Source organism: Phaseolus vulgaris, chromosome 11 (genome assembly GCF_000499845.2).
Source record: "Phaseolus vulgaris cultivar G19833 chromosome 11, P. vulgaris v2.0, whole genome shotgun sequence".
Lineage (NCBI taxonomy): Eukaryota > Viridiplantae > Streptophyta > Magnoliopsida > Fabales > Fabaceae > Phaseolus > Phaseolus vulgaris.
Genome location: NC_023749.2, coordinates 19,888,536 through 19,911,132, shown reverse-complemented (window position 1 = coordinate 19,911,132; position 22,597 = coordinate 19,888,536). Strand labels below are relative to the sequence as shown.

At 45.7% G+C, this 22,597-nt stretch overlaps 2 protein-coding genes across 2 annotated transcripts; both read right to left on the bottom strand.

The window, feature by feature from the left end:
- Positions 1-2,687: 2,687 nt before the first annotated feature.
- LOC137836519 (uncharacterized) lies at positions 2,688-3,065 on the bottom strand. The gene has a single exon (XM_068645194.1). It carries the CDS (start codon positions 3,063-3,065, stop codon positions 2,688-2,690), a length of 378 nt encoding a protein of 125 aa, XP_068501295.1.
- A 16,317-nt stretch (positions 3,066-19,382) lies between these two features.
- Positions 19,383-20,231, bottom strand: LOC137836494 (uncharacterized). The gene has a single exon (XM_068645180.1). It carries the CDS (start codon positions 20,229-20,231, stop codon positions 19,383-19,385), a length of 849 nt encoding a protein of 282 aa, XP_068501281.1.
- Between the last annotated feature and the right edge of the window lie 2,366 nt (positions 20,232-22,597).

The window sequence follows — 22,597 nt, the reverse complement described above, 5'->3', positions numbered from 1 at the left end:
TTTGGAAAAGACCATGATAAGTTCGTGCGGGTAGTGGCTTGTCGCATGGGTGAGTCAGTGTCCTCTGATGAAGCTTCTGACCCTGACGACCCCTTCTACTTTATCTATTCCACCATCTTCCGAAGACTGGGGCTTCGTTTACCCCTTACTCCCTTCAAACGCACACTTCTGACCGAGGTGAACGTAGCCCCTGCCCAACTACATCCCAAAAGTTGGGCATTCCCCATCCTCTGCTACAGCCTTGGCCTTACACCGTCGGTAGAAACCTTTCTTTTCTTCTTCGAAGTTAAGGACCCTGGGAAGAAATTGTGGGTCAGCTTCAATGGGGTGGCGAGGCGGGTGCTCTTAACGCTCTTCCAACAATCATATAAGGGGTTCAAGAAGAACTTCTTTAAAATTAGGAGTAATTAGAGGGACCCCACTCTCCTCGATGCACACTTCCCCTTGCCGTGCCCGAGGGTGGAGGGGAGAGTGCCCCCGAGGGCCAAGAGATGACCTCCACTTCACCACTTCCTTTGCTGCTCCAACAAATATTCAACCGTTTCCAAGGTTAAGAGGTGGTGGAGGGCTCAAGTGGCAATCTCCTTCGGGGTCGCGTGGTCGATGTCCTTGGGGACCTTTTGATTGCCTCCAACCTTGCGCTTAACAGGACCAAAGAGGCCAAGGATCTCAAGGTTACGGTGGCTAAGCTTGAGGAGGAACTGATAGCCCAGACCAAAGCCTTTACCAATTGCGAAACCGCTATGTACTTGGAGCTGGCATGCCTTCGCCAATCTGAGAAGGATGACAAAAAGGCCCTTCATGTTAAGGGCCGAGAGGCAGTTGAACTAGAAACGAAAATCTTGCCTTTCCGTACCTGTGCAGTCGAGCTCGAGGATTTGGTGGCCGAACTGAAGGGCAAAGTGGCCAATCTGGAGGAGAGTACCACACAACGCGACATCCTTTTGGGGCAGGTTGAGGGTGAATTGGCTGAGAAAACCGAGTCCCTGGCTAGGACAATCAAGTCCTTCAAAAAGGTAGAGGTGGAGCTCACGAACGATGTTGCTGACGCTTATGGTGAGGGGTTCCAAGATGCCATTGCTCAGTTTGCCTGTGCGCACCCTGAGGTGGATCTTAACCCCTTTTGTGAGTCCAAATGCGTCATTGACGGGCAAATTGTGCCACGATGATGACTCCATTTTATAATTTTGTTTTTGTTGACGAACAAACTTTCTTGCATGTGTACCTGTATAAGTATTTATCTTTTGTTTAACTGTTGCCTTTCTCCATACAGCGCCTCTGATTTTGTATGCTCTTCGACCTCGGATGTTTCTAACCTAAGTGAACGGTATTTTCACGATTTCACCCTCGTTGTATAAAATCAAAGGATAGTTAAACTCGACCTTGCTACAAGAGTCAAGGAGTGAGTTTTTGGTATTCGAACTGTCTCGACTAGTCCTCGATCATCGACCCAGAGACCGACCTCAGACATCGTGTACCCACACTTGGTAATGGAAGTCTTTGATATTTGCATCCTAAACCCCGATGTTGGAGATCAAGATCGAACCCCACTAGTAGGGGAAAATGACCGGACATCGGTCGTCAGGACGTTGTAGAGGACCACATAAGGTGGGCCCTAGAGTTTTGTTAAGATAACAGTTAAAGACAAGAGGTGTGTGGGAAGCCTAAGTCACGAGGGATCCATGCACGTGGTGTGTATGACGCATGAAGGCGCAACACGTGTGGATAATCCTAGGGGGCGATAAGGCCCATTAAGGTTAGGGTTTCCAAGGAAGCTGCATGCATGGCACGTGAATACTTAGGGCACCCACGAAGCAGATGGCGTTAGAGAATAGGTGCACAAGTTGGTACCCAAGCGGCCACTCTGTCATTCGTTGCACTCCAGTTAAGGGAAGTTCGTGCGCCAGATACGTTAATATTCTATGAATAGCGGCGCAAGGGCATTCTCGAAGGAACCTTAGTCAAGGGTAAGAGCACAAAGGTAAACTCTAGTTTCAGCCTATATAAAGGGTGCTAAGAACCCTAGTAAGGTATGCAGTTTCTAAGACTGAAGCTAATATACACACTTAGTTTTTCTTTGCCCTAATACTAACTTAAGCGTCGGAGTGCAAACGGCCGATAGGGCACCCCTTTGTCTTTTGTAGGTGAGAGGTTTCTTGATCAAGAAGGCGCTTTTCTTAGGCAAGACCGAAGTGCGGTAGCAGTTGTTAGAGTCAACCGGTGGAGCGAGTCAACCGATAGGAAGACGAACCATTCTTCTCTTTGCCTTGGTGAACTTACACGAGAGGGGCTTATTGGGAAGACCAAACTACCTCTGCTTTGTGCATATCACTTCAAGGAAAAAGGTTCTTTTAGTTTAGCAAACCATACTATTCTTCGCCTTGGTGAACTTACACGAGAGGGGCTTATTGGGAAGACTAAACTACCTCTGTTTCTCTGTGTATCACTTCAAGGGAAGAGGTTCCTTTATTTCAGCGAACCATACTATTGTCGGGCTTGGTGAACTTACGCAAGAGGGAGGTTCACTTGGGGGACCATACTAGTTCTACTCTTGGCTTATCACTACAAGAGAGAGGTTCGTTTAATTGCAATGCACATTTAACTGAATAAATTTTATTCGGGTGACCTCATTAAAAAACCATCTCAAGGGAAAAAGAGTGTCCCCTTAAACATGCACAAATGCAAGATTAACTAAAATAAAACTTCAGGTTGGTCGCGTTCCAAGTGCGAGGGATCGCGCCGCCTTCAAATGTCTCGAGCCTGTATGCTCCATTCCCAAGGGCCTCCGTTACTCTGAAAGGACCGGTCCACTTGGGAGATAGCTTATTTTCTAACTGGTACGAGTGGGCCTTACTCATTACCAGGTCAACGACCTGGAACTGCCAAAGTCTCAGCTTAGAGCTGTACTTGTACTCCACCTTCCTTTTCAAGGCTTCAACTTTAGTCCTTGCTTCCTCCCTCACTTCATCCAGTAGGTCCAAGTTCACCTTTCTTTCCTCATTCGACTCCTCGACCACGAAGTTCTGGAAACGTGGTGAGTTTTCCTGGATTTCAACTGGGATCATAGCGTCCGAACCATATACCAAGTTGAATGGCGTTTCCTTGGTTGTGGACTGAGGGGTAGTGATGAGAATCAAATAAAGGAGGCTTTTATTAATGGAGGAAGAGGACATCCACCTTCACATTTGAAGTTCTTCCTTTTAGTCTTCTCAAAATTAAAAGAAGACATAAAATAAAGATGAGGCCCAAGCCCAAAGCCCAAACCCAAACCCAAGAAGGCCAAAGCCCAAAGAGCCCAAGCCCATCCCATGAGGGGCAAGGCCAAGCTTTGAAATACTCTTGTATAGTTTTAGGAGGTGTGGTTATTAAATAAAGGAGTGTGAAAATGTAAAATAAAGTCACATTGTCCATGTGACTTAGGAGAGTGGTGTAGGTGTAGTTTTTAGGAGGTGTCATAGTAGAAAAAGGTCACACCTCCCATGTGACTTGTTTTTGGTGGGAATTTCAAATGAGTTTATTTGAAATTTCCCACCTATTTTTCAGCACCTTAGGCTATAAATAGAGGTGCTCCTTTTGTATTTTTCAGATTGGAATTTAGAGAAAAGAAACTATACTCAATTTTTGAGAGAGCATTGGAGAGCTTTTGAGCCTTCTTCTCTAGTCTTATCTTGAAGGATCCATGGTGTCCTCAAGTGGCGGCAGTACACTCATCTAGGAGCAACCATCCTTCTAGTGGCGTGATCATCCAACCTTACATCCATCTTCATGAGCATTCTTTTCTCCTTCCTTCCTTCTCTTTCAATTGTTCAAGTTTAGCTTGTGTTCTTGAGTTTTGGTTCGGTTGTTTTATGTTTCCAGCAGCTGTTCTTCTTCTTTTCTGTTTTTGGTTCGGTGCATTTCTGTTTCCAGCACTCCTTTTCAGTTCACTTGCCTTTTAATTCATTTTGTTCGGTTCATTTTAGTTCTTGTTCAATTCTATTCGGTGCTTTTGATTTTTACCTTTTTTTATTGGTTCAATTTGACAATATGAGGAACTTCCATATGAGTTTGGATTTTGATGAGAATCAAATAAAGGAGGCTTTTATTAAGGGAGGAAGAGGACATCCACCCTCACATTTGAAGTTCTTCCTTCTAGTCTTCTCAAAATTAAAAGAAGACATAAAATAAAGTAAGGATCAAGCCTAAAGCCAAAGAAGTCTACAAGCCGTCAAAGAATGGGCTTCAAATAAATAGCAAGATATGATTCCAATAGCAAGATATAGATGATTCTTTGACATTTTATGGAATCAACTTGAGTTGGAGAATGAATAGGCACTTTTAATAGAAATGGATCAATGTTCTATGTTTCAAGAACTCACTAAAACTTGCACCAAACACCAAACTCACATGGAAGACCCATTTCTTGCCAATTGAACCGATTAAATTGAACAAGAAAGGAAATGAACCGATTGAAACTCTAAAGAAAGCAATTGAACCGAACAAAAATGAAAAGGAGCTACTGAACTGAATTAAAACAGTAAGAAATTGAAAAGAACCGAACCAAAGTGCAAGAAAAGGAAGATGAACCGAATAAAAGAAACTACACTTGTTTTAGAGTTCATATGGACATGGAAATGGAAGAACTAAATGGAGAAGAGAGGAAACTTATGTGGATGAAGAACTTGGTTGATGAACACGCCACTTGAAGTGTGATTGCTCCAAGATAAGTGTGAATTGCCGCCACTTGAGGGAACCAAGGCTCTCAAGATGAGACTAGGAAGAGGAGATATCAAATCTCACTCACTCAATCACTCAATCACATCATGTGGTATCAAGAGTTTAGGTGTGTTCTTGTTTAATTGTTGATTTGTGTAGCACTTTATTTCAAGAGCTCTTTTAATTTCTTGCAATTTAAGGTTCTGTTTTAGGCTTATTTGAGTATTGCTTGCTGTTTTATTTTTGTGCCTATCATATGTTTGAGTATTTTCCTTTTTGAATCCATACAAGTTTTGTCTTAGTCTTGTTTTTCCATAATTGTCATCATTTCTATTAGTACTTTTATTGCTTTTGATTGTTTCTTGCTTTAGTGTCATAGAATTTTCTGAATTTGATATTGATCCTTTGTCATCCTTCTTGTTTCTTTACTACAAATTCCAAATCTGCATTATGAAGGACCTAAGCCCTCCTTTTATAGGAGCAAGGGCTGGTCATGAATCTTACAAAACAAGCTAACCAAAAGTCCCTTGCATGCTACACACTTCTAGCACCTAAAGTGAAGCATGAAGAGTCACCTTCTAGAAAATTCTAAACTAATGCCTAAAGATGCTTTTACAAAAGAGGTATCTAAGGTTTCCCTCTAAGCACCTTCCTAAAAACTATATATTTAAACATTCTACATTTTATAAAAGAAACTATAAAGAGAGATATTTATTTGAAGCCCATTCTTTGACGGCTTGTAGACTTCTTTGGCTTTAGGCTTGATCCTTACTTTATTTTATGTCTTCTTTTAATTTTGAGAAGACTAGAAGGAAGAACTTCAAATGTGAGGGTGGATGTCCTCTTCCTCCCTTAATAAAAGCCTCCTTTATTTGATTCTCATCAGATTTGGTGCTAGTTTTGGTGAGTTCTTGACTTAGAACATTGATCCAATTCTAAGAAAAAGTGCCTAACAATTCTCCAACTCAAGTTGATTCCTAAGAATGTCAAGATTCATTCTCTTCTTTGCTATTGGAATCACATCATGTGGTATCAAGAGTTTACGTGTGTTCTTGTTTAATTGTTGAGTTGTGTAGCACTTTATTTCAAGAGCTCTTTTAATTTCTTGCAATTTAAGGTTCTGTTTTAGGCTTATTTGAGTATTGCTTGCTGTTTTAATTTTTGTGCCTATCATATGTTTGAGTATTTTCCTTTTTGAATCCATACAAGTTTTGTCTTAGTCTTGTTTTTCCATAATTGTCATCACTTCTAGTAGTACTTTTATTGCTTTTGATTGTTTCTTGCTTTAGTGTCATATAATTTTCTGAATTTGATATTGATCCTTTGTCATCCTTCTTGTTTCTTTACTACAAATTCCAAATCTGCATTATGAAGGACCTAAGCCCTCCTTTTATAGGAACAAGGGCTGGTCATGAATCTTACAAAACAAGCTAACCAAAAGTCCCTTGCATGCTACTCACTTCTAGCACCTAAAGTGAAGCATGAAGAGTAACCTTCTAGAAAATTCTAAACTAATGCCTAAAGATGCTTTTACAAAAGAGGTATCTAAGGTTTCCCTCTAAGCACCTTCCTAAAAACTATATATTTAAACATTCTACATTTTATAAAAGAAACTATAAAGAGAGATATTTATTTGAAGCCCATTCTTTGACGGCTTGTAGACTTCTTTGGCTTTAGGCTTGATCCTTACTTTATTTTATGTCTTCTTTTAATTTTGAGAATACTAGAAGGAAGAACTTCAAACGTGAGGGTGGATGTCCTCTTCCTCCCTTAATAAAAGCCTTCTTTATTTGATTCTCATCAGATTTGGTGCCAGTTTTGGTGAGTTCTTGACTTAGAACATTGATCCAATTCTAAGAAAAAGTGCCTAACAATTGTCCAACTCAAGTTGATTCCTAAGAATGTCAAGAATCATTCTCTTCTTTGCTATTGGAATCACATCATGTGGTATCAAGAGTTTAGGTGTGTTCTTATTTAATTGTTGAGTTGTGTAGCACTTTATTTCAAGAGCTCTTTTAATTTCTTGCAATTTAAGATTCTGTTTTAGGCTTATTTGAGTATTGCTTGCTGCTTTAATTTTTGTGCCTATCATATGTTTAAGTATTTTCCTTTTTGAATCCATACAAGTTTTGTCTTAGTTTTGTTTGTCCATAATTGTCATCACTTCTAGTAGTACTTTTATTGCTTCTGATTGTTTCTTGCTTTAGTGTCATATAATTTTCTGAATTTGATATTGATCCTTTGTCATCCTTCTTGTTTCTTTACTACAAATTCCAAATCTGCATTATGAAGGACCTAAGCCCTCCTTTTATAGGAGCAAGGGCTGGTCATGAATCTTACAAAACAAGCTAACCAAAAGTCCCTTGCATGCTACTCACTTCTAGCACCTAAAGTGAAGCATGAAAAGTCACCATCTAGAAAATTCTAAACTAATGCCTAAAGATGCTTTTACAAAAGAGGTATCTAAGGTTTCCCTCTAAGCACCTTCCTAAAAACTATATATTTAAACATTCTACATTTTATAAAAGAAACTATAAAGAGAGATATTTATTTGAAGCCCATTCTTTGACGGCTTGTAGACTTCTTTGGCTTTAGGCTTGATCCTTACTTTATTTTATGTCTTCTTTTAATTTTGAGAATACTAGAAGGAAGAACTTCAAACGTGAGGGTGGATGTCCTCTTCCTCCCTTAATAAAAGCCTTCTTTATTTGATTCTCATCAGATTTGGTGCCAGTTTTGGTGAGTTCTTGACTTAGAACATTGATCCAATTCTAAGAAAAAGTGCCTAACAATTGTCCAACTCAAGTTGATTCCTAAGAATGTCAAGAATCATTCTCTTCTTTGCTATTGGAATCACATCATGTGGTATCAAGAGTTTAGGTGTGTTCTTATTTAATTGTTGAGTTGTGTAGCACTTTATTTCAAGAGCTCTTTTAATTTCTTGCAATTTAAGGTTCTGTTTTAGGCTTATTTGAGTATTGCTTGCTGCTTTAATTTTTGTGCCTATCATATGTTTAAGTATTTTCCTTTTTGAATCCATACAAGTTTTGTCTTAGTTTTGTTTATCCATAATTGTCATCACTTCTAGTAGTACTTTTATTGCTTCTGATTGTTTCTTGCTTTAGTGTCATATAATTTTCTGAATTTGATATTGATCCTTTGTCATCCTTCTTGTTTCTTTACTACAAATTCCAAATCTGCATTATGAAGGACCTAAGCCCTCCTTTTATAGGAGCAAGGGCTGGTCATGAATCTTACAAAACAAGCTAACCAAAAGTCCCTTGCATGCTACTCACTTCTAGCACCTAAAGTGAAGCATGAAAAGTCACCATCTAGAAAATTCTAAACTAATGCCTAAAGATGCTTTTACAAAAGAGGTATCTAAGGTTTCCCTCTAAGCACCTTCCTAAAAACTATATATTTAAACATTCTACATTTTATAAAAGAAACTATAAAGAGAGATATTTATTTGAAGCCCATTCTTTGACGGCTTGTAGACTTCTTTGGCTTTAGGCTTGATCCTTACTTTATTTTATGTCTTCTTTTAATTTTGAGAATACTAGAAGGAAGAACTTCAAACGTGAGGGTGGATGTCCTCTTCCTCCCTTAATAAAAGCCTTCTTTATTTGATTCTCATCAGATTTGGTGCCAGTTTTGGTGAGTTCTTGACTTAGAACATTGATCCAATTCTAAGAAAAAGTGCCTAACAATTGTCCAACTCAAGTTGATTCCTAAGAATGTTAAGAATCATTCTCTTCTTTGCTATTGGAATCACATCATGTGGTATCAAGAGTTTAGGTGTGTTTTTGTTTAATTGTTGAGTTGTGTAGCACTTTATTTCAAGAGCTCTTTTAATTTCTTGCAATTTAAGGTTCTGTTTTAGGCTTATTTGTGTATTGCTTGCTGTTTTAATTTTTGTGCCTATCATATGTTTGAGTATTTTCCTTTTTGAATCCATACAAGTTTTGTCTTAGTCTTGTTTTTCCATAATTGTCATCACTTCTAGTAGTACTTTTATTGCTTTTGATTGTTTCTTGCTTTAGTGTCATATAATTTTCTGAATTTGATATTGATCCTTTGTGCATTTTCTGTTTTAGTTTGAGTTCATGCTTGTATTCTAGATCTATACAAGTTCCTATACATCATTTTCCATTATGTCTTTGCTAGTTCATAATTCTGTTTTTCATTCCTATTAGGATTCCTCTGTTTCTGAAAACGTGCTTACTGTTTTTCCTTATTGCAATTGATTTACTCACTGGAAAATTCTGAAATTCTGGATTTGTGTTATTCAAAGTGTTAGAAAAGAGTAGAAAAAAGAATTAACCAAAAATTAAAAGTACACAAAAAATGATAAATAAAATAACAAAAGTGTACAATTCTGCCGAAAAGAATACGGTAAGTAATCTGGCAGCGATTTTGAAAAATTTATTTCAATTAATTGGCTTACTGTTTTTAAGTTATTCCAGTGCCATTATTGATTTAACATCTTTAAGTTTCTGTGGTTTAAATTTCATAATCCAGTTCGCTCTATATCATTCCAGTTAAATCAGTGAACATCAAGCACAGTTTGCATAAAAAAAAAATTTCCAGTAGCTAATTTTTTGTTTTCTTCATCTACTCTAGTGCTTTTCCTTAAGTATTCTTTTGTGTGCCTACTTTCTCATTGAGTTCTTTAATTTTCTTGCTTGTCTTTTGTTCATTACTCTTTGAGTTTGTCAAACATTTAGTTTTCCTTTTGTTCTAGCCTTTCTTTGCTTATACTTTTTCTTGTTTGTCTTTATTGCTTCATTGGTTTTGTGGTGGTTGGCTTTGAGATTGGTGTGCTTGCTTTGACATCTTTCATTTGAGGATTCCAAGGCCTCAAGATCATATTGGTGCAAGGACATTATTTCTTTGAGAGTGACCTAAATTTTTCTGCCTAAATTCACTTCGGCATTTTGTTTGAAACACTCACTGTTTTTGCTAATTTTGTTTCTTAACTTGTTTGCTATTTTGTGTGTTTGCTGTTTTTTTATTTGCAAATGGCTGGATTTTCAAGTGATGCATCCTACAAGCAGCATTCTCCTTCCAAAGCTTCAGTCCTTGGTGAATTGCATGAAGCTCAACGCTCCATTAGGCGTTTGGAAGAGAAATTGCAAAAGATGGAGGTGCAACAAGCTAGGCCATCTCACTCTATCAATGATGGGCATCATTCACATAGACCTTCATCAAGAGGTTCTTCAAATGCCTTAGGCCGTGAAGAGGAACATAGAAGAAGGAAGCATCACCATCATTCTCATGAAGAGAGCTATACCCGTGACCAAAGATATCACCAAGTGTTCAACATTTCTTGTGGACAAGTCCCTAGTTTTAATGGTGATAATGATCCTAATGTGTATTTAGAATGGGAGACTAAGGTTGACCATTATTTTCATATGTATAAGGTCCAAGATGACCAAAAACTTAGTTTAGTTTCTTTATCCTTGATCCTGTCGCCAACTCTAACGTGGAGGAATTGCTTTGTCGCTTCCTTACCCCACCTATGCAACTGTGCTATCTGCAAGAATGCTCTTAGAACCTTCTCCGGGAACTTCAAACGCAACCTGCAAAACACACAGACGGCGCCTCTAGCGGCCGTTTGCACTCCGACGCTCAAGTTAGGTCACAGAATCACCAACAAAAATAATCTCACTCAATCTCCTTTTGATTCTCTCTCTGTGTCTGTGCCTAACAGAATTCTGTTACGCTGTTCTCTGCGTGTGTCAGAATTCCGTTACGCTCTTGTCCGAAAACGTACCACAATCAGTAAAGACGCGTGTGTCTGTGTTTTCTGTGTGTACCTTTCAAGACGCGGAATGCACCTTTATCTTGGTCGCGCCCTTCTCAGATGGTGACACGTGGAGGCATGCAACTCACATCTAACCGTACACGTGCCACTACCTGAAGGGCTCTAGCGCATCTCTTTGTGCGCCTAAGTTATTCCCTTGCGGAGTAACTTAGCGCGTTTCTTCCATCTGGGTGAATCGCACACTCCCAGGAGAACGCCAGGTGTGGCTGGACTAGGCACACTCACCAAGCATTGCTCTCTGCATACACGATTTCCCCTTCACGATGTCATGCACGTAATGGGTTAAGAGAGTCACCAATCACTGACTGGTTTGCTAACTCTCTCAGGCCACTCTCGTGCACGATTCTTCCGGCGAGCAGCCCCTCTTTTTTTCTGAGATACGATCATGCGAAGTCCATGCGTAACGCTCTCGCTGGGACTCTCAGTCCCAGTTTAACTGCGTGTAACACGAAACCCCGATGACCATGCATCCGATGACTGATGGGTGCTCTATTGCTTCTCGCGTTCTCCCCCCGGGTGTTTATCTTGGAACTGATCTGTCGGTGGCCACTCGGTTACTGACCACCGATCACCGTACTGGGTGATCTCATCCCTGATTTCTCTGCCACCTGATCCACGTGTCACCCTGCGAGTGGTCCACGTGGTTATTTGCTGCTGACGTCATCGACTACCGATGACCGACCGGATCACAGGCCCCCTAGTCTCGAGCTGTGAACTCGTTCTCAGCGAAGAGAATAAGTGGTCGCGCTCTCGGTCCACGTGGCAAGTGGGGCCACATCACGTGCCACCTCATGTGTTGCCTTTTGACGTTATGACTTCCTCCCTTAATCTCGCGACACGTGCACGCAACAATGGTCAGCGTGGAGTGTCGCTAATGCTTCCCTTATTCAAATAGGCGCGCGCCTTCACTGTTTCATCATCTTCTTCAATACTCCAACTCTCAGACTTGCTTCGAATCTCCTCTCTGCGCGCCCAACTTTCTTCGAGCTTTCTACCTCAAGACCTTCCGCGATCATCCAAAGGTATGACTTTTCTTCTTCCTTGATCCATTTAGGTTCTTTTCACCGATTGCATTCATCTCTTTCACTACCATGCATTCAACTTCTCTGTTTTTCTTCTTCTCAACCCGCGCTAGGGTTTTTTGCGTTTCTCACTTCGCTTTCTACTTCTCCCTCTTCCTCTTCTTCGCCTGGACCTTTCTTTCTTCTTCCCTTCCTCTGTTTTTCACTGAACCATTCATCATTCCCTCTTCTTCCGTTCATATGACCTTTTGCTTTCCTGCATTGCAGTTATCTCGCAATGGCTCGCTTGAAGCAAACTGCTCGCATCGTTGCCTCATCCTCTGGTGCACAGCCTTCAGCAAGTGCACCAGCGTCACCTCCACCTAATGCAGCTCCCTATCAGGACTACGCCAGGGTCTACGATTGGGCTCCCCTGGCATTGCTAGCCGAAACTTCCACTCAACTACCGAAAGGCCACCTCAAGACCCTTCTGAGCAACGACCTTGATGAGCCCTCCTGCGCCATCGACAGGGAGAACGATTTCAACGTTCGTATACGCATTCCTCCTCGAGGGATGCCAATCTGCATGGACGATAGGGCTACCAATGGGGTGCCCTTCACCTTCATATACTCCGCCATCTTCAAAAGGTTGAAGTTGCGCTTGCTCTTCACCTATGATGGAGCTGAACGTCGCCCCTTGCGAACTCCACCCGAATGCCTGGGCTTTCATACGGGCATTCGAGATCCTCTGCAACTACTTTGGGCATAACGCCTCAGTAGACGTCTTCCTACATTTCTTCGAGGCGAAGAACCCTGGGGATAGGTCTTGGGTCAGCCTGAATGGAGTTGCTGGACGAGTGATCTTGGGCCTGTACCAGCAATCGTTTAAAGATTGGAAGGGCAGGTTCTACATGATACCCAGCAAAGCCCAACGCTGCTCGAGGGGTTTCCCCTTTATTGGGTTCCTGGAGTCGAGTTTAAGAAACCCCAGGGCCTTGAAGCCATGGCTCCCTACGAGTGCAAGCTGTGTAGGTTGCTCCTAGGGGAAAAATATAACTCGGCCCTTCTCATCAAACACGAGTTTGATGTGGTGTCTCTGAATAAATACATAGGTAGGCTCTTCTTCTTGCACCTCTTAGAATACTTGCACACTCTCATGCATACTTGCATAACATTTTATCCACTTGCATAATTATGCCATCTAACTCTTCTTTTTACCCTTGATGTAGACATGACTTCAGGGAAAGATAGGAGGAGGGCATTACTGGAGCTTGCCCGGACCAAGGGAGCCAAGGGGACTGGTTCTTCCTCCTCTACCACCGAGCCCATCGCAGCTCCCCCTCTCTCGGTCGCGCCAGCTGAAGGCCCCGAGCCAGAGAAGAAGAGAAGAAGGCTAGTAAAGGCCTTTCCCGCAACTGTGGCGGTCGCTGCTGATCCTACCCCCTCAACTGAGGAGGAGAGTTCTGGCTCTCCTCTCATACATCGCAAGAGGAAACACCAAGAGGTTGGGGGGGCTTCGTCTCTTAGGCTTGGGGAAATTGAAGTGGTACAGATCGAGGAGGGTTCACCCCCACCTCCTCCTACTCAACCTGCCTCAGCACCAGCTTCCTCTCCCTCCCCTCAGCGCCTACCATCTCCGACGCCTCAACTTCTGTCTCCAGCATCACTTCCGCCTCCACCCCCAGCGAGCCAAGCTATTGGTCAACCCACTCCACCTGCTGGGAGTGATTCTGCCCACTCGGGGGGTTTCTCAAGACTTCCTGCATCACCACCACCGCCAACCTCTGCTGCTATTGCTGAAGGTGGTGAGGCCAGCTCGCAGCCAAGCAGCTCTGGCGCTAGCAATGAAAATTTCAGTCGGGTCATTGCCTTGGTTCGACATTTCGTACGCAGCCGGGAGCTTCTCGAGTGGAGTGGGCAGAAGGTGGACATGCACTTGGCCAAGCAGATAGTGCTTTCCCTAGAGTTTTCCACCCAGCACCGCAAGCAACTAGTCCTGGAGAAGAGGATCAAGGAGCTTGAGCACGACAAGGAGTCACTGCAGAGTGACTTTGAGGCTGCCCAAGGTTCCGTAGACCTGATGAGGGATATGGTGGAAAAGTCCAGGAAAGAGTACCTATCGCAGGTCCAAGAGACCATCAAGACTGAGATCTTGATGGGGCAAGTTATCAACGCTCTGGACAGCGAAGTGGTGGAGCTGAGGAGCAAGGTAATCAACTTGGAGGTTGAGACTTCCTCCCTACGCCAACTGAACTCACAACTAGCGGGGGATCTCAAGTCTACCAAGGAGGAGGCCACTGAAGGGGGGAAGAAACTTGAGAAGGCAGTGGGCGAGCTTTCTGCGGTGAAGGTCGAGCTTGCCGAAGCAAAGGGCAAACTGGGAGAAGCTGCCTCTTCCATTGCTTCCCTCACCATTGAGAAGAACGCCTTGGAGACTTCAAAGCAAAAGCTCGAAGCTGACAACGCCGAACTTATGAACGTGGGTGCTGACGCCCTTGCTGATGGGTTCGAGTTGGCATTCGAGCAGATTCGTTGCGTTCTTCCTGACGTGGACCACTCGTAGTTCAGCATCTACCACGAAGTGGTAGATGGCAAGCTCATTCCTCCTTCTTAAGTTTTCTTCTTGTAATTTCATATTTCTGCACAATTCCTTTACTTGAAACTTGTATAGACCTTGGTGTGAATATATACTTGCTTCAGCTATATGTTTCTTCTCTCGTATCTTCTTAAGCTTCATCTTTCTTTTTACACCCAACTAACTGTTAACTAGCTGAGGTTTAGCGCGATCTGTACTCTTTGATCTTGGCCTCTACCATGATCACGACTAACAACCCCTTAGCTTTTTCTTTAACAGTTCTTATGCATAACTTCGTACTAGATGACTGACTAGGCATAGTCTTACTGCTTCGGCTTGTTGTGTAAGAACTTGTTTGGGAAAGCTTCCTCCGACAAGGCACTATGCACTAGCATATCCACCGACAACTCATCAGTCATCGTTCTTCGGTCTTCACCTTGCTTCTGTGTCGCTCTAGCGCTAAGTGCATAGAGGACTTTGACATCGATCGTCAGAGGTGATGCCTTGTTTTGGGGGAAGAAGAGTGTTTCTCGATAGCCCCTCTTATCTTCCCCAAGGTCATCAACCTTGGGCGGATCGGGTCGTTCTTTCCCTTCCTCACTCCTGGGGTGAGAAGGATTTAAACTAAGAGCTTTACTGGGCCAATATTGGTATATGCCAAGTGGGTAAGGACGTTTTTCGAAATCCTTCCTTTCCCTCTCTTGGTCTTACTAGCACCCCTGGCTTTTCGAACCCTAGTCTCCTGCACTCACGCCTGGGGTGAGGAGGACTTAGGTTAGCGCCCATACTCGCGCCTAGGGCGAATAAGGCCTAACCGATCACCTGGACTCGCACCTGGGGCGAGGAGGATTTTAACTTGAAAACTCTCGCACACTTGATATGCTGATAATCTTTTCATTGGGTGGCCTCGTTAAAAACCCTTCTTAGGGAAAAGAGTGCCCCCTTATCTGTTCAACTGTTTTCAGTATATACACTGAGTGTGTCTTTAGCGCGAGAACGCAACTACTTTACAACTCAACTGAAATAAAATTTCAAGTGGGTAGCGTTCCACGTTCTGGGGATTGCTCCTCCCTCCAGAGTTTCCAGCCGATAAGCTCCATTCTCCAATGCCTCAACCACTCTGTATGGACCTGTCCACTTTGGAGACAACTTGTTTTCCATCTCATTCTGATGCGCCTTTCTCATCACCAGATCACCTTCCTGGAAGCGCCTGAGCCTCACCTTGGAGTTGTGCCTCCGTTCTACTCTTCTCTTGACGGCTTCAGCACTAACTCTGGCTTCTTCTCGCACTTCGTCCAGTAGGTCGAGATTCACCTTTCGCTCTTCGTTGGATTCTTCGGCAATGAAATTCAAAAACCTGGGGGAGCTCTCCTGTATCTCCACGGGAATCATGGCATCTGTCCCGTAGACAAGGCTAAAGTGTGTCTCATGGGTGCTGGACTGTGGAGTGGTATGGTAGGACCATACGATTCTGGGGACCTCCTCTGCCCATTTTCCTTTAGCTTTCTCTAGTCTTCGCTTCAGCCCCCTGAGCAGTACTCGGTTGGCTGACTCCACCTGCCCATTGGTTTGTGGGTGTTCCACCGAGGCGAAAACCTGTTGTATCTTTAACTCCTCGCACATCTTCCTTAGCTGATGACTTGTGAACTGGGTGCCATTGTCGGAGACCAGCCTCTTGGGTACTCCGAAACGACAGACAATGTTCTTCCAAACAAAGTCCTCGACTTTCTGTGCGGTGATGTGCGCGACTGGTTCTGCCTCCACCCACTTGGTGAAATACTCGATGGCCACGATGAGGAACTTCATCTGCCTTATCGCCAGGGGAAAAGGTCCTAGGATGTCGATTCCCCATGTGTGAAATGGCCACGGGCTATGGATGGACTTCAACTCCTCGGGAGGTGCCTTATGCCAATCTGCGTGAAGTTGACACTGTTTGCAACGTTGAACATACCTCACGCAGTCTTCCTTCAACGTTGGCCAGTAGTACCCCGCGCGGAGGATCCTACTTGCCAAAGCGCGACCACCTACGTGACTTCCACATACCCCCTCGTGTAGCTCTGACATAAGTCTAGTGCATTGCTCGCCATACACACAGATCTGCACAGGATGAGAAAACCCAAATCTAAACAGGTTTCCATCGATCAAAGTAAACTTACTCGAGCTCCTCTTTATTCTTTTTGCCTCTGTCGGGTCAAGTGGGAGTACAACATCTTCTAAGTACAACTGGTACGGTGTTATCCACGTGTCGGGCTCCCTAACAGCGCACACTTCCATCACCTCTTTCAACGTCTCTTGAGTCAGCGAACGATGACCGATCGCCAGACGCTCCATCGATTTGTACACTTGAAGTACCTGGTTGACTGACACGAACGCTCGCGGTACCTTCAAGGTCTCCTGAATGACGGTCCTCTGTTTTCCCCCCTTGCCTGAGCTGGCCAGCTTGGCAAAGCAGGTCTGCTCTGGCATTTTACTCTCTCGGCACATGAATTAGTTCAAACTCGGTGAAGGACTTCTTCAGGAGCCGTACGTATTCCAGGTAAGCTGCCATCTGGGGATCTTTCGCCTGGAATTCCCCTGTAACTTGCCCGGTGACTAGAAAAGAGTCACTCTTAGCAACCAGACTTCTTGCTCCCATTTCTCTTGCTAGCAACATTCCTGCGATCAGGGCTTCATACTCCGCCTGATTGTTGCTAGCCTTGAAGGCAAAGCGGAGGGACTGCTCGATCAGCACTCCGTTCGGGCCTTCCAAAATGACCCCAGCGCCGCTCCCCTGCTGATTGGATGAGCCATCCACTGATAATACCCATCGGAAGTCTAAACCTTCTGAAGGTGTCGCGACCGACGACAGCTCGACCACAAAGTCGGCGAACACCTGCCCCTTTATCGGTCCTCGGGGCTCGTACTGAATGTCGAACTCTGACAATTCCACCACCCACTTGACCATCCTTCCCGCTACGTCTGGTTTCTTTATCACCTTTTGGATGGGCAGATCTGTCATTACCACTACTGTGAAGCTGTGGAAATAATGTCTGAGTCTTCTTGCTGAAAATACTACCGTCAGGGCAGCCTTCTCAAGGGCTTGGTACCTTGTTTCAGGGCCTTGCAGTACCTTACTCACAAAGTACACAAGCTTCTGAACCTGATCTTGCTCTTGCACCAGGACTGAACTGACTGCTCTCTCCGTCACGGCAAAGTATAGACGAAGAGGGGTGCCCACTTGTGGTTTACGCAAGACCGGTGGGCTTGCCAGGTACTCCTTCAACTTGATGAAGGCCTCCTCGCACTCCTGTGTCCAAAGGAATCTGCTGTTGCGTTTAAGACACTGGAAGTGCGGATGACCTTTCTCCCCTCCAGCGGACATAAACCGGGATAATGCTGCCAGCCGACCGGTGAGTTGTTGCACCTCCTTCACCGTCGTTGGACTCCTCATTGCCACGATTGCTGCGCACTTCTCTGGATTAGCTTCGATTCCACGCTCTGTCAGGAGGAAACCCAAGAACTTCCCTGCCTCCACGCCAAAAATACATTTCTCAGGGTTGAGCTTCAACCTGTACCTGGCGATGGTGTTGAATAATTCCTCCAGATCGGCCACATGATGCTCCTTCTCTCGGGATGTGACCACCATGTCATCTACATATGCATGCACGTTTCTTCCAAGCATGGGCGAGAGCACCCTATCCATAAGTCGCTGATAGGTAGCCCCCGCATTCTTCAGCCTGAAAGGCATTACCTTGTAGCAGTAGCAAGACCGTTCAGTCATGAATGTTGTCTTGCATTCATCCCTGGGGTGCATTCTGATCTGGTTGTATCTTGAGAATGCATCCAAGAAACTGAGTAGCTTCCCCCCTGATGCGCTATCCACCAGAGCGTCTATACTGGGTAGAGGGTAGGAATCTTTGGAGCATGCCTTGTTGAGGTCAGTGAAGTCCACGCACATCCTCCACTTGCCGTTTGGCTTCTGAACCAGTACCACGTTCGCTAGCCACTCTGGGTACTGGATCTCCCTGACGTGCCCTGCGGCAAGGAGCTTTTGCGCTTCGTCGTGGATCACTTTCCTCTTCTCCTCGTTGAATTTCCTTCACCTCTGACGCACAGGTCGGACTTTAGGATCCATCGACAGGCGATGGCAAAGGAAGTCAGGGTTGATTCCTGGCATGTCAGATGCTGACCATGCGAACGCGCCCATGTGCTTCTCGATCACCCCGGCGATCAGCCCTCGCTCTTCTTCGCCGAGCGATCCTCCCAACTTGAACTTTTTCCCCGTTATATCTACTTCTACCCACCCCTCAGCTGGGTGGGGTCTTCTCTCGCTGGCGATGACCGCCCTCGCGATCCCTGACTCGCGAGGAGTGATCATGCCCTGCTCCTCTGCTTCCACCTGAGCTACCCGGGAGCCCCCCAGCGTAGCAGCCTCCATCTCCTGATCGCCAAGCGTTCCCCTAACCACCGATCGCTCTTCGAGCACACCTGGTGGTGGTGTTGAGGTGACATGGCATATGCTCCTTTTCTGCCTGAGGCTGTTCACATAACAGCGCCTAGCCTCAGCCTGATCTGACTTGATGGTTATTACGGTCCCCTCCATCGACGGCAGCTTCAGCTTCATGTGCCTCGTCGATGGCACCGCACCCAACCTATTGAGTGTTGGCCTTCCCAGCAAGACGTTGTACGCAGAAGGGGCGTTCACAACCAAGTACCTTATCTTTTCGGTGCGGGCTGTGGTTCCATCGGTGAACGTCGTCCTCAGCTCAATATACCCCCGCACCTCTACCTGATCCCCTGCAAAGCCGTAAAGACATCCGGTATACGACCTTAGTTGATCGGGAGACAGCTGCAACTTGTTGAACGTCGACCAGAACATGACGTCTGCCGAGCTCCCTTGGTCTACGAGCACTCTGTGCACTCGCCTTCCTGTTGTGATGAGGGAGATGACCACAGGATCGTTGTCGTGCGGTACAGCGTCCCGTAGATCAGCTTTCTTGAAAGTGATATCTACCTCGGGGAAATGGCCCTCGTCCACTGAGTCCACGGCCATAACCGATCGAGCATACCTTCTTCTTTGTGATGCGGTGCATCCCCCACCGGAGAAGCCCCCCGCAATCGTTTGCACCTCCCCGTGCACAGGGATTTCATGCTGCTGTTCTCCTACCTGGGCCCCCGATGCGCGATCACCCTGTGCCTCCCGCAGGTAATCTGCCAGGAACCCAGACTTTACCAACTCCGCCAGCTGGTGTCCCAACGCCAAGCAGGAGCGGAGTGTGTGGCCAAAGGCTTGGTGAAACTCACATCACTCGTTCTTTTTCCTCCCAAGTACCTTATCTGTCTTCTCTGGTACTCGGAGTCTGGCGGCTATGGCAGGAAGGGCGATCAGATCCGCCAACCCTACCATGAAATCGTATCTTGGGGGTGCATTATTCTCCCTTGCGCGCCCCCTGCCCTGGTCCTTCCTGGGTGCATAAGGACGAGGTTTACCCTGCACCTTCTTTCCCTCCTTTGCCTCATGCACCCTCGTGTGCTGCTGTTGCTTCCCTTGTCCTCCACGCGGCTTTAGTGGTGCAACACTTCCTCTTTTCTCAGAAACCTCTATCTCTGCCACTATGTGCGCCACCGCGCGTCGCCGAATCTCCGCAAAGGTGCTGGGATGGCTTCTGATGAGCGACTCATTGAAGGGACCAGGCAGCACTCCCTTCTTAAACGCATGCACCAGCATATCCTCGTCCTTGTTGGGCAATCTAATCACTTGTGCTCCGAAGCGGTTGAGGTAGTCTTTCAGCGACTCACCTTGATATTGGCGTACATTGAACAGATCGTACGACACCACTGAAGGTGCTCTGTTAACGATGTACTGCTCAGTGAAAAGCTTCGAAAACTGATGGAAGGACGTGATATGACCCTCTGGCAGACTCACGAACCATTCCATGGCGATTCCACTCAGTGTACTCATGAATATCTTGCAATACACGGCATCTGAGCCCCCAGACAGCATCATCTGAGTGTGGAACGCCGTCAAATGCGCTTCTGGATCTTCTACCCCTGTGAACAACGCCTTCACTCCCACTAGGTTGGGAGGTACCACGGTTTGCATGATTTCAGGGGAGAATGGCATAGGGAACGCTCTCGGAGGCGATGGTGGCATCGACGAGTCCCTAGTTTTAATGGTGATAATGATCCTAATGTGCTTAGAATGGAAGACTAAGGTTGACCATTATTTTCATATGTATAAGGTCCAAGATGACCAAAAAATTAGTTTAGTTTCTTTATCCTTGATCCTGTTGCCAACTCTAACGTGGAGGAATTACTTTGTCGCTTCCTTACCCCGCCTATGCAACTGTGCTATCTGCAAGAATGCTCTTAGAACCTTCTCCGGGAACTTCAAACACAACCTGCAAAACACACAGACGGCGCCTCTAGCGGCCGTTTGCACTCCGACGCTCAAGTTAGGTCACAGAATCACAGGCAAAAATAATCTCACTCAATCTCCTTTTGATTCTCTCTCTGTGTCTGTGCCTAACAGAATTCTGTTACGCTGTTCTCGGCGTGTGTCAGAATTTCGTTACGCTCTTGTAACGTCCCGTATCCGGGCGTTGACTAAGTCAAGGTCAAAGTCAACGACTGGACTGGAGAGTCAAAGTCAATGCAAGGCGTCGCCTAGGTGGAGAAACGCCAAGTGCCAGCATCGCCAAGAGGAAGCGTCGCCAGGACAAGGCATCGCCTAGGTGATGGCGTCGCCCAACCAGGGCGTCGCCAGATCAAACAGCGCTAAAGCGAGGCGTGTGCTTCCCCGATACCCATGGGTAGGAAAGACCATGGAGGGGGCGACGCTGTGGGGAGGCCTCAGGTCCCGATAACCCGGGGCAGTGATAATGAGAAGGAAAAGGTGGCTTCAAGGCCATAGTAATAGTACCAGTGTAGGGCATCCTGACTCGTGAAGTGCTCCTGCCGCCCCAGAGACGCCTGTGGGGCAGATACGACTCAAGAGGAAGGTCACGCCCAGGGCAGCCGGGTGCAGGGTACAAGAGGAAGGCAGATACGCTCTCAAAGTAAGAGACTAGATAATTGGGGGCATGAGTTGGCACCCAAAAAGTCACCCCTAGCGCAGTAGCACTCCCAAGCAGGAGGACTCACACGTAGAAACGTCCCCAGATGGGCAGAAGCGCCCCCAGATGGGGTCATGGCGTCGTGAGGACCTCCACGTGTACGACAGCCATGCCAGAATAGAAACACCCTTTAGTCAGGTGCCTGGTAATTAAAGTCATTCAATACAGTTTTCCTTTCGAGCATTCAGGTACTATAATGGCTCCCAAGCGTTTCAACGTCTTAAATGCGCTACGTTTTCTAATTAAACGCTTTAATGAGTGCGTTACGTTTGTGATTAAAAGCGCTTTAAGGCGCTTTAAATGCTTGGGTAGTTTAAATAGCGCAGAGAATGTTGGAAAGGGGGTTGGAACTTTCTGCAAATTTACCAGAGCTCTCTAGTTGCTTGCTCGTGCTTTAAGGTTACGAACAGGGGACTGGGGAATATGTTTGCCTGAGAGAGAGAACACAGACACACAATACACAGTTATCTTTTACCACCTTCAGAGTGCCATACGCGGTGCTCAGATATGGAGGTGCCCAGTTTTGGTGTTTCTTGCTGGCTGACTTGAGCGTCGGAGTGCAAACGGCCGCTAGGGCGCCTCTCTGTCCTCTTTTTAGCAGGAATCCACAGGCAATCAGTGGGAAGGAGTCCCTAGCTGACGGTTGAGGTCGCGCACGAAGACGTCCCGGTCAACCGGACGGAACAGCTCTTGTCCGAAAACGTACCACAATCAGTAAAGACGTGGGTGTCTGTGTTTTCTGTGTGTACCTTTCAAGACGCGGAGTGCACCTTTATCTTGGTCGCGCCCCTCTCAGATGGTGACACGTAGAGGCATGCAACTCACATCTAACTGTACACGGGCCACTACCTGAAGGGCTCTAGCGCATATCTTTGTGCGCCTAAGTTATTCCCTTGCAGAGTAACTTAGCGCGTTTCTTCCATCTGGGTGAATCGCACACTCTCAGGAGAACGCCAGCTGTGGCTGGACTAGGCACACTCACCAAGCATTGCTCTCTGCATACACGATTTCCCTTTCACGATGTCATGCACGTAATGGGTTAAGAGAGTCACCAATCACTGACTGGTTTGCTAACTCTCTCAGGCCACTCTCGTGCACGATTCTTCCGGCGAGCAGCCCCTCTTTCTCTGAGATACGATCATGCGAAGTCCATGCGTAACGCTCTCGCTGGGACTCTCAGTCCCAGTTTAACTGCGTGTAACACGAAACCCCGATGACCATGCACCCGATGACTGATGGGTGCTCTATTGCTTCTCGCATTCTCCCCCCGGGTGTTTATCTTGGAACTAATCTGTCGGTGGCCACTCGGTTACTGACCACCGATCACCGTACTGGGTGATCTCCTCCCTGATTTCTCTGCCACCTGATCCACGTGTCACCCTGCGAGTGGTCCACGTGGTTATCT

Bases quoted from the DNA above. Each gene is read 5' to 3' on its own strand.
- LOC137836519 (XM_068645194.1), bottom strand. From the start codon at position 3,065: ATGATCCCAGTTGAAATCCAGGAAAACTCACCACGTTTCCAGAACTTC.
- LOC137836494 (XM_068645180.1), bottom strand. From the start codon at position 20,231: ATGCCACCATCGCCTCCGAGAGCGTTCCCTATGCCATTCTCCCCTGAA.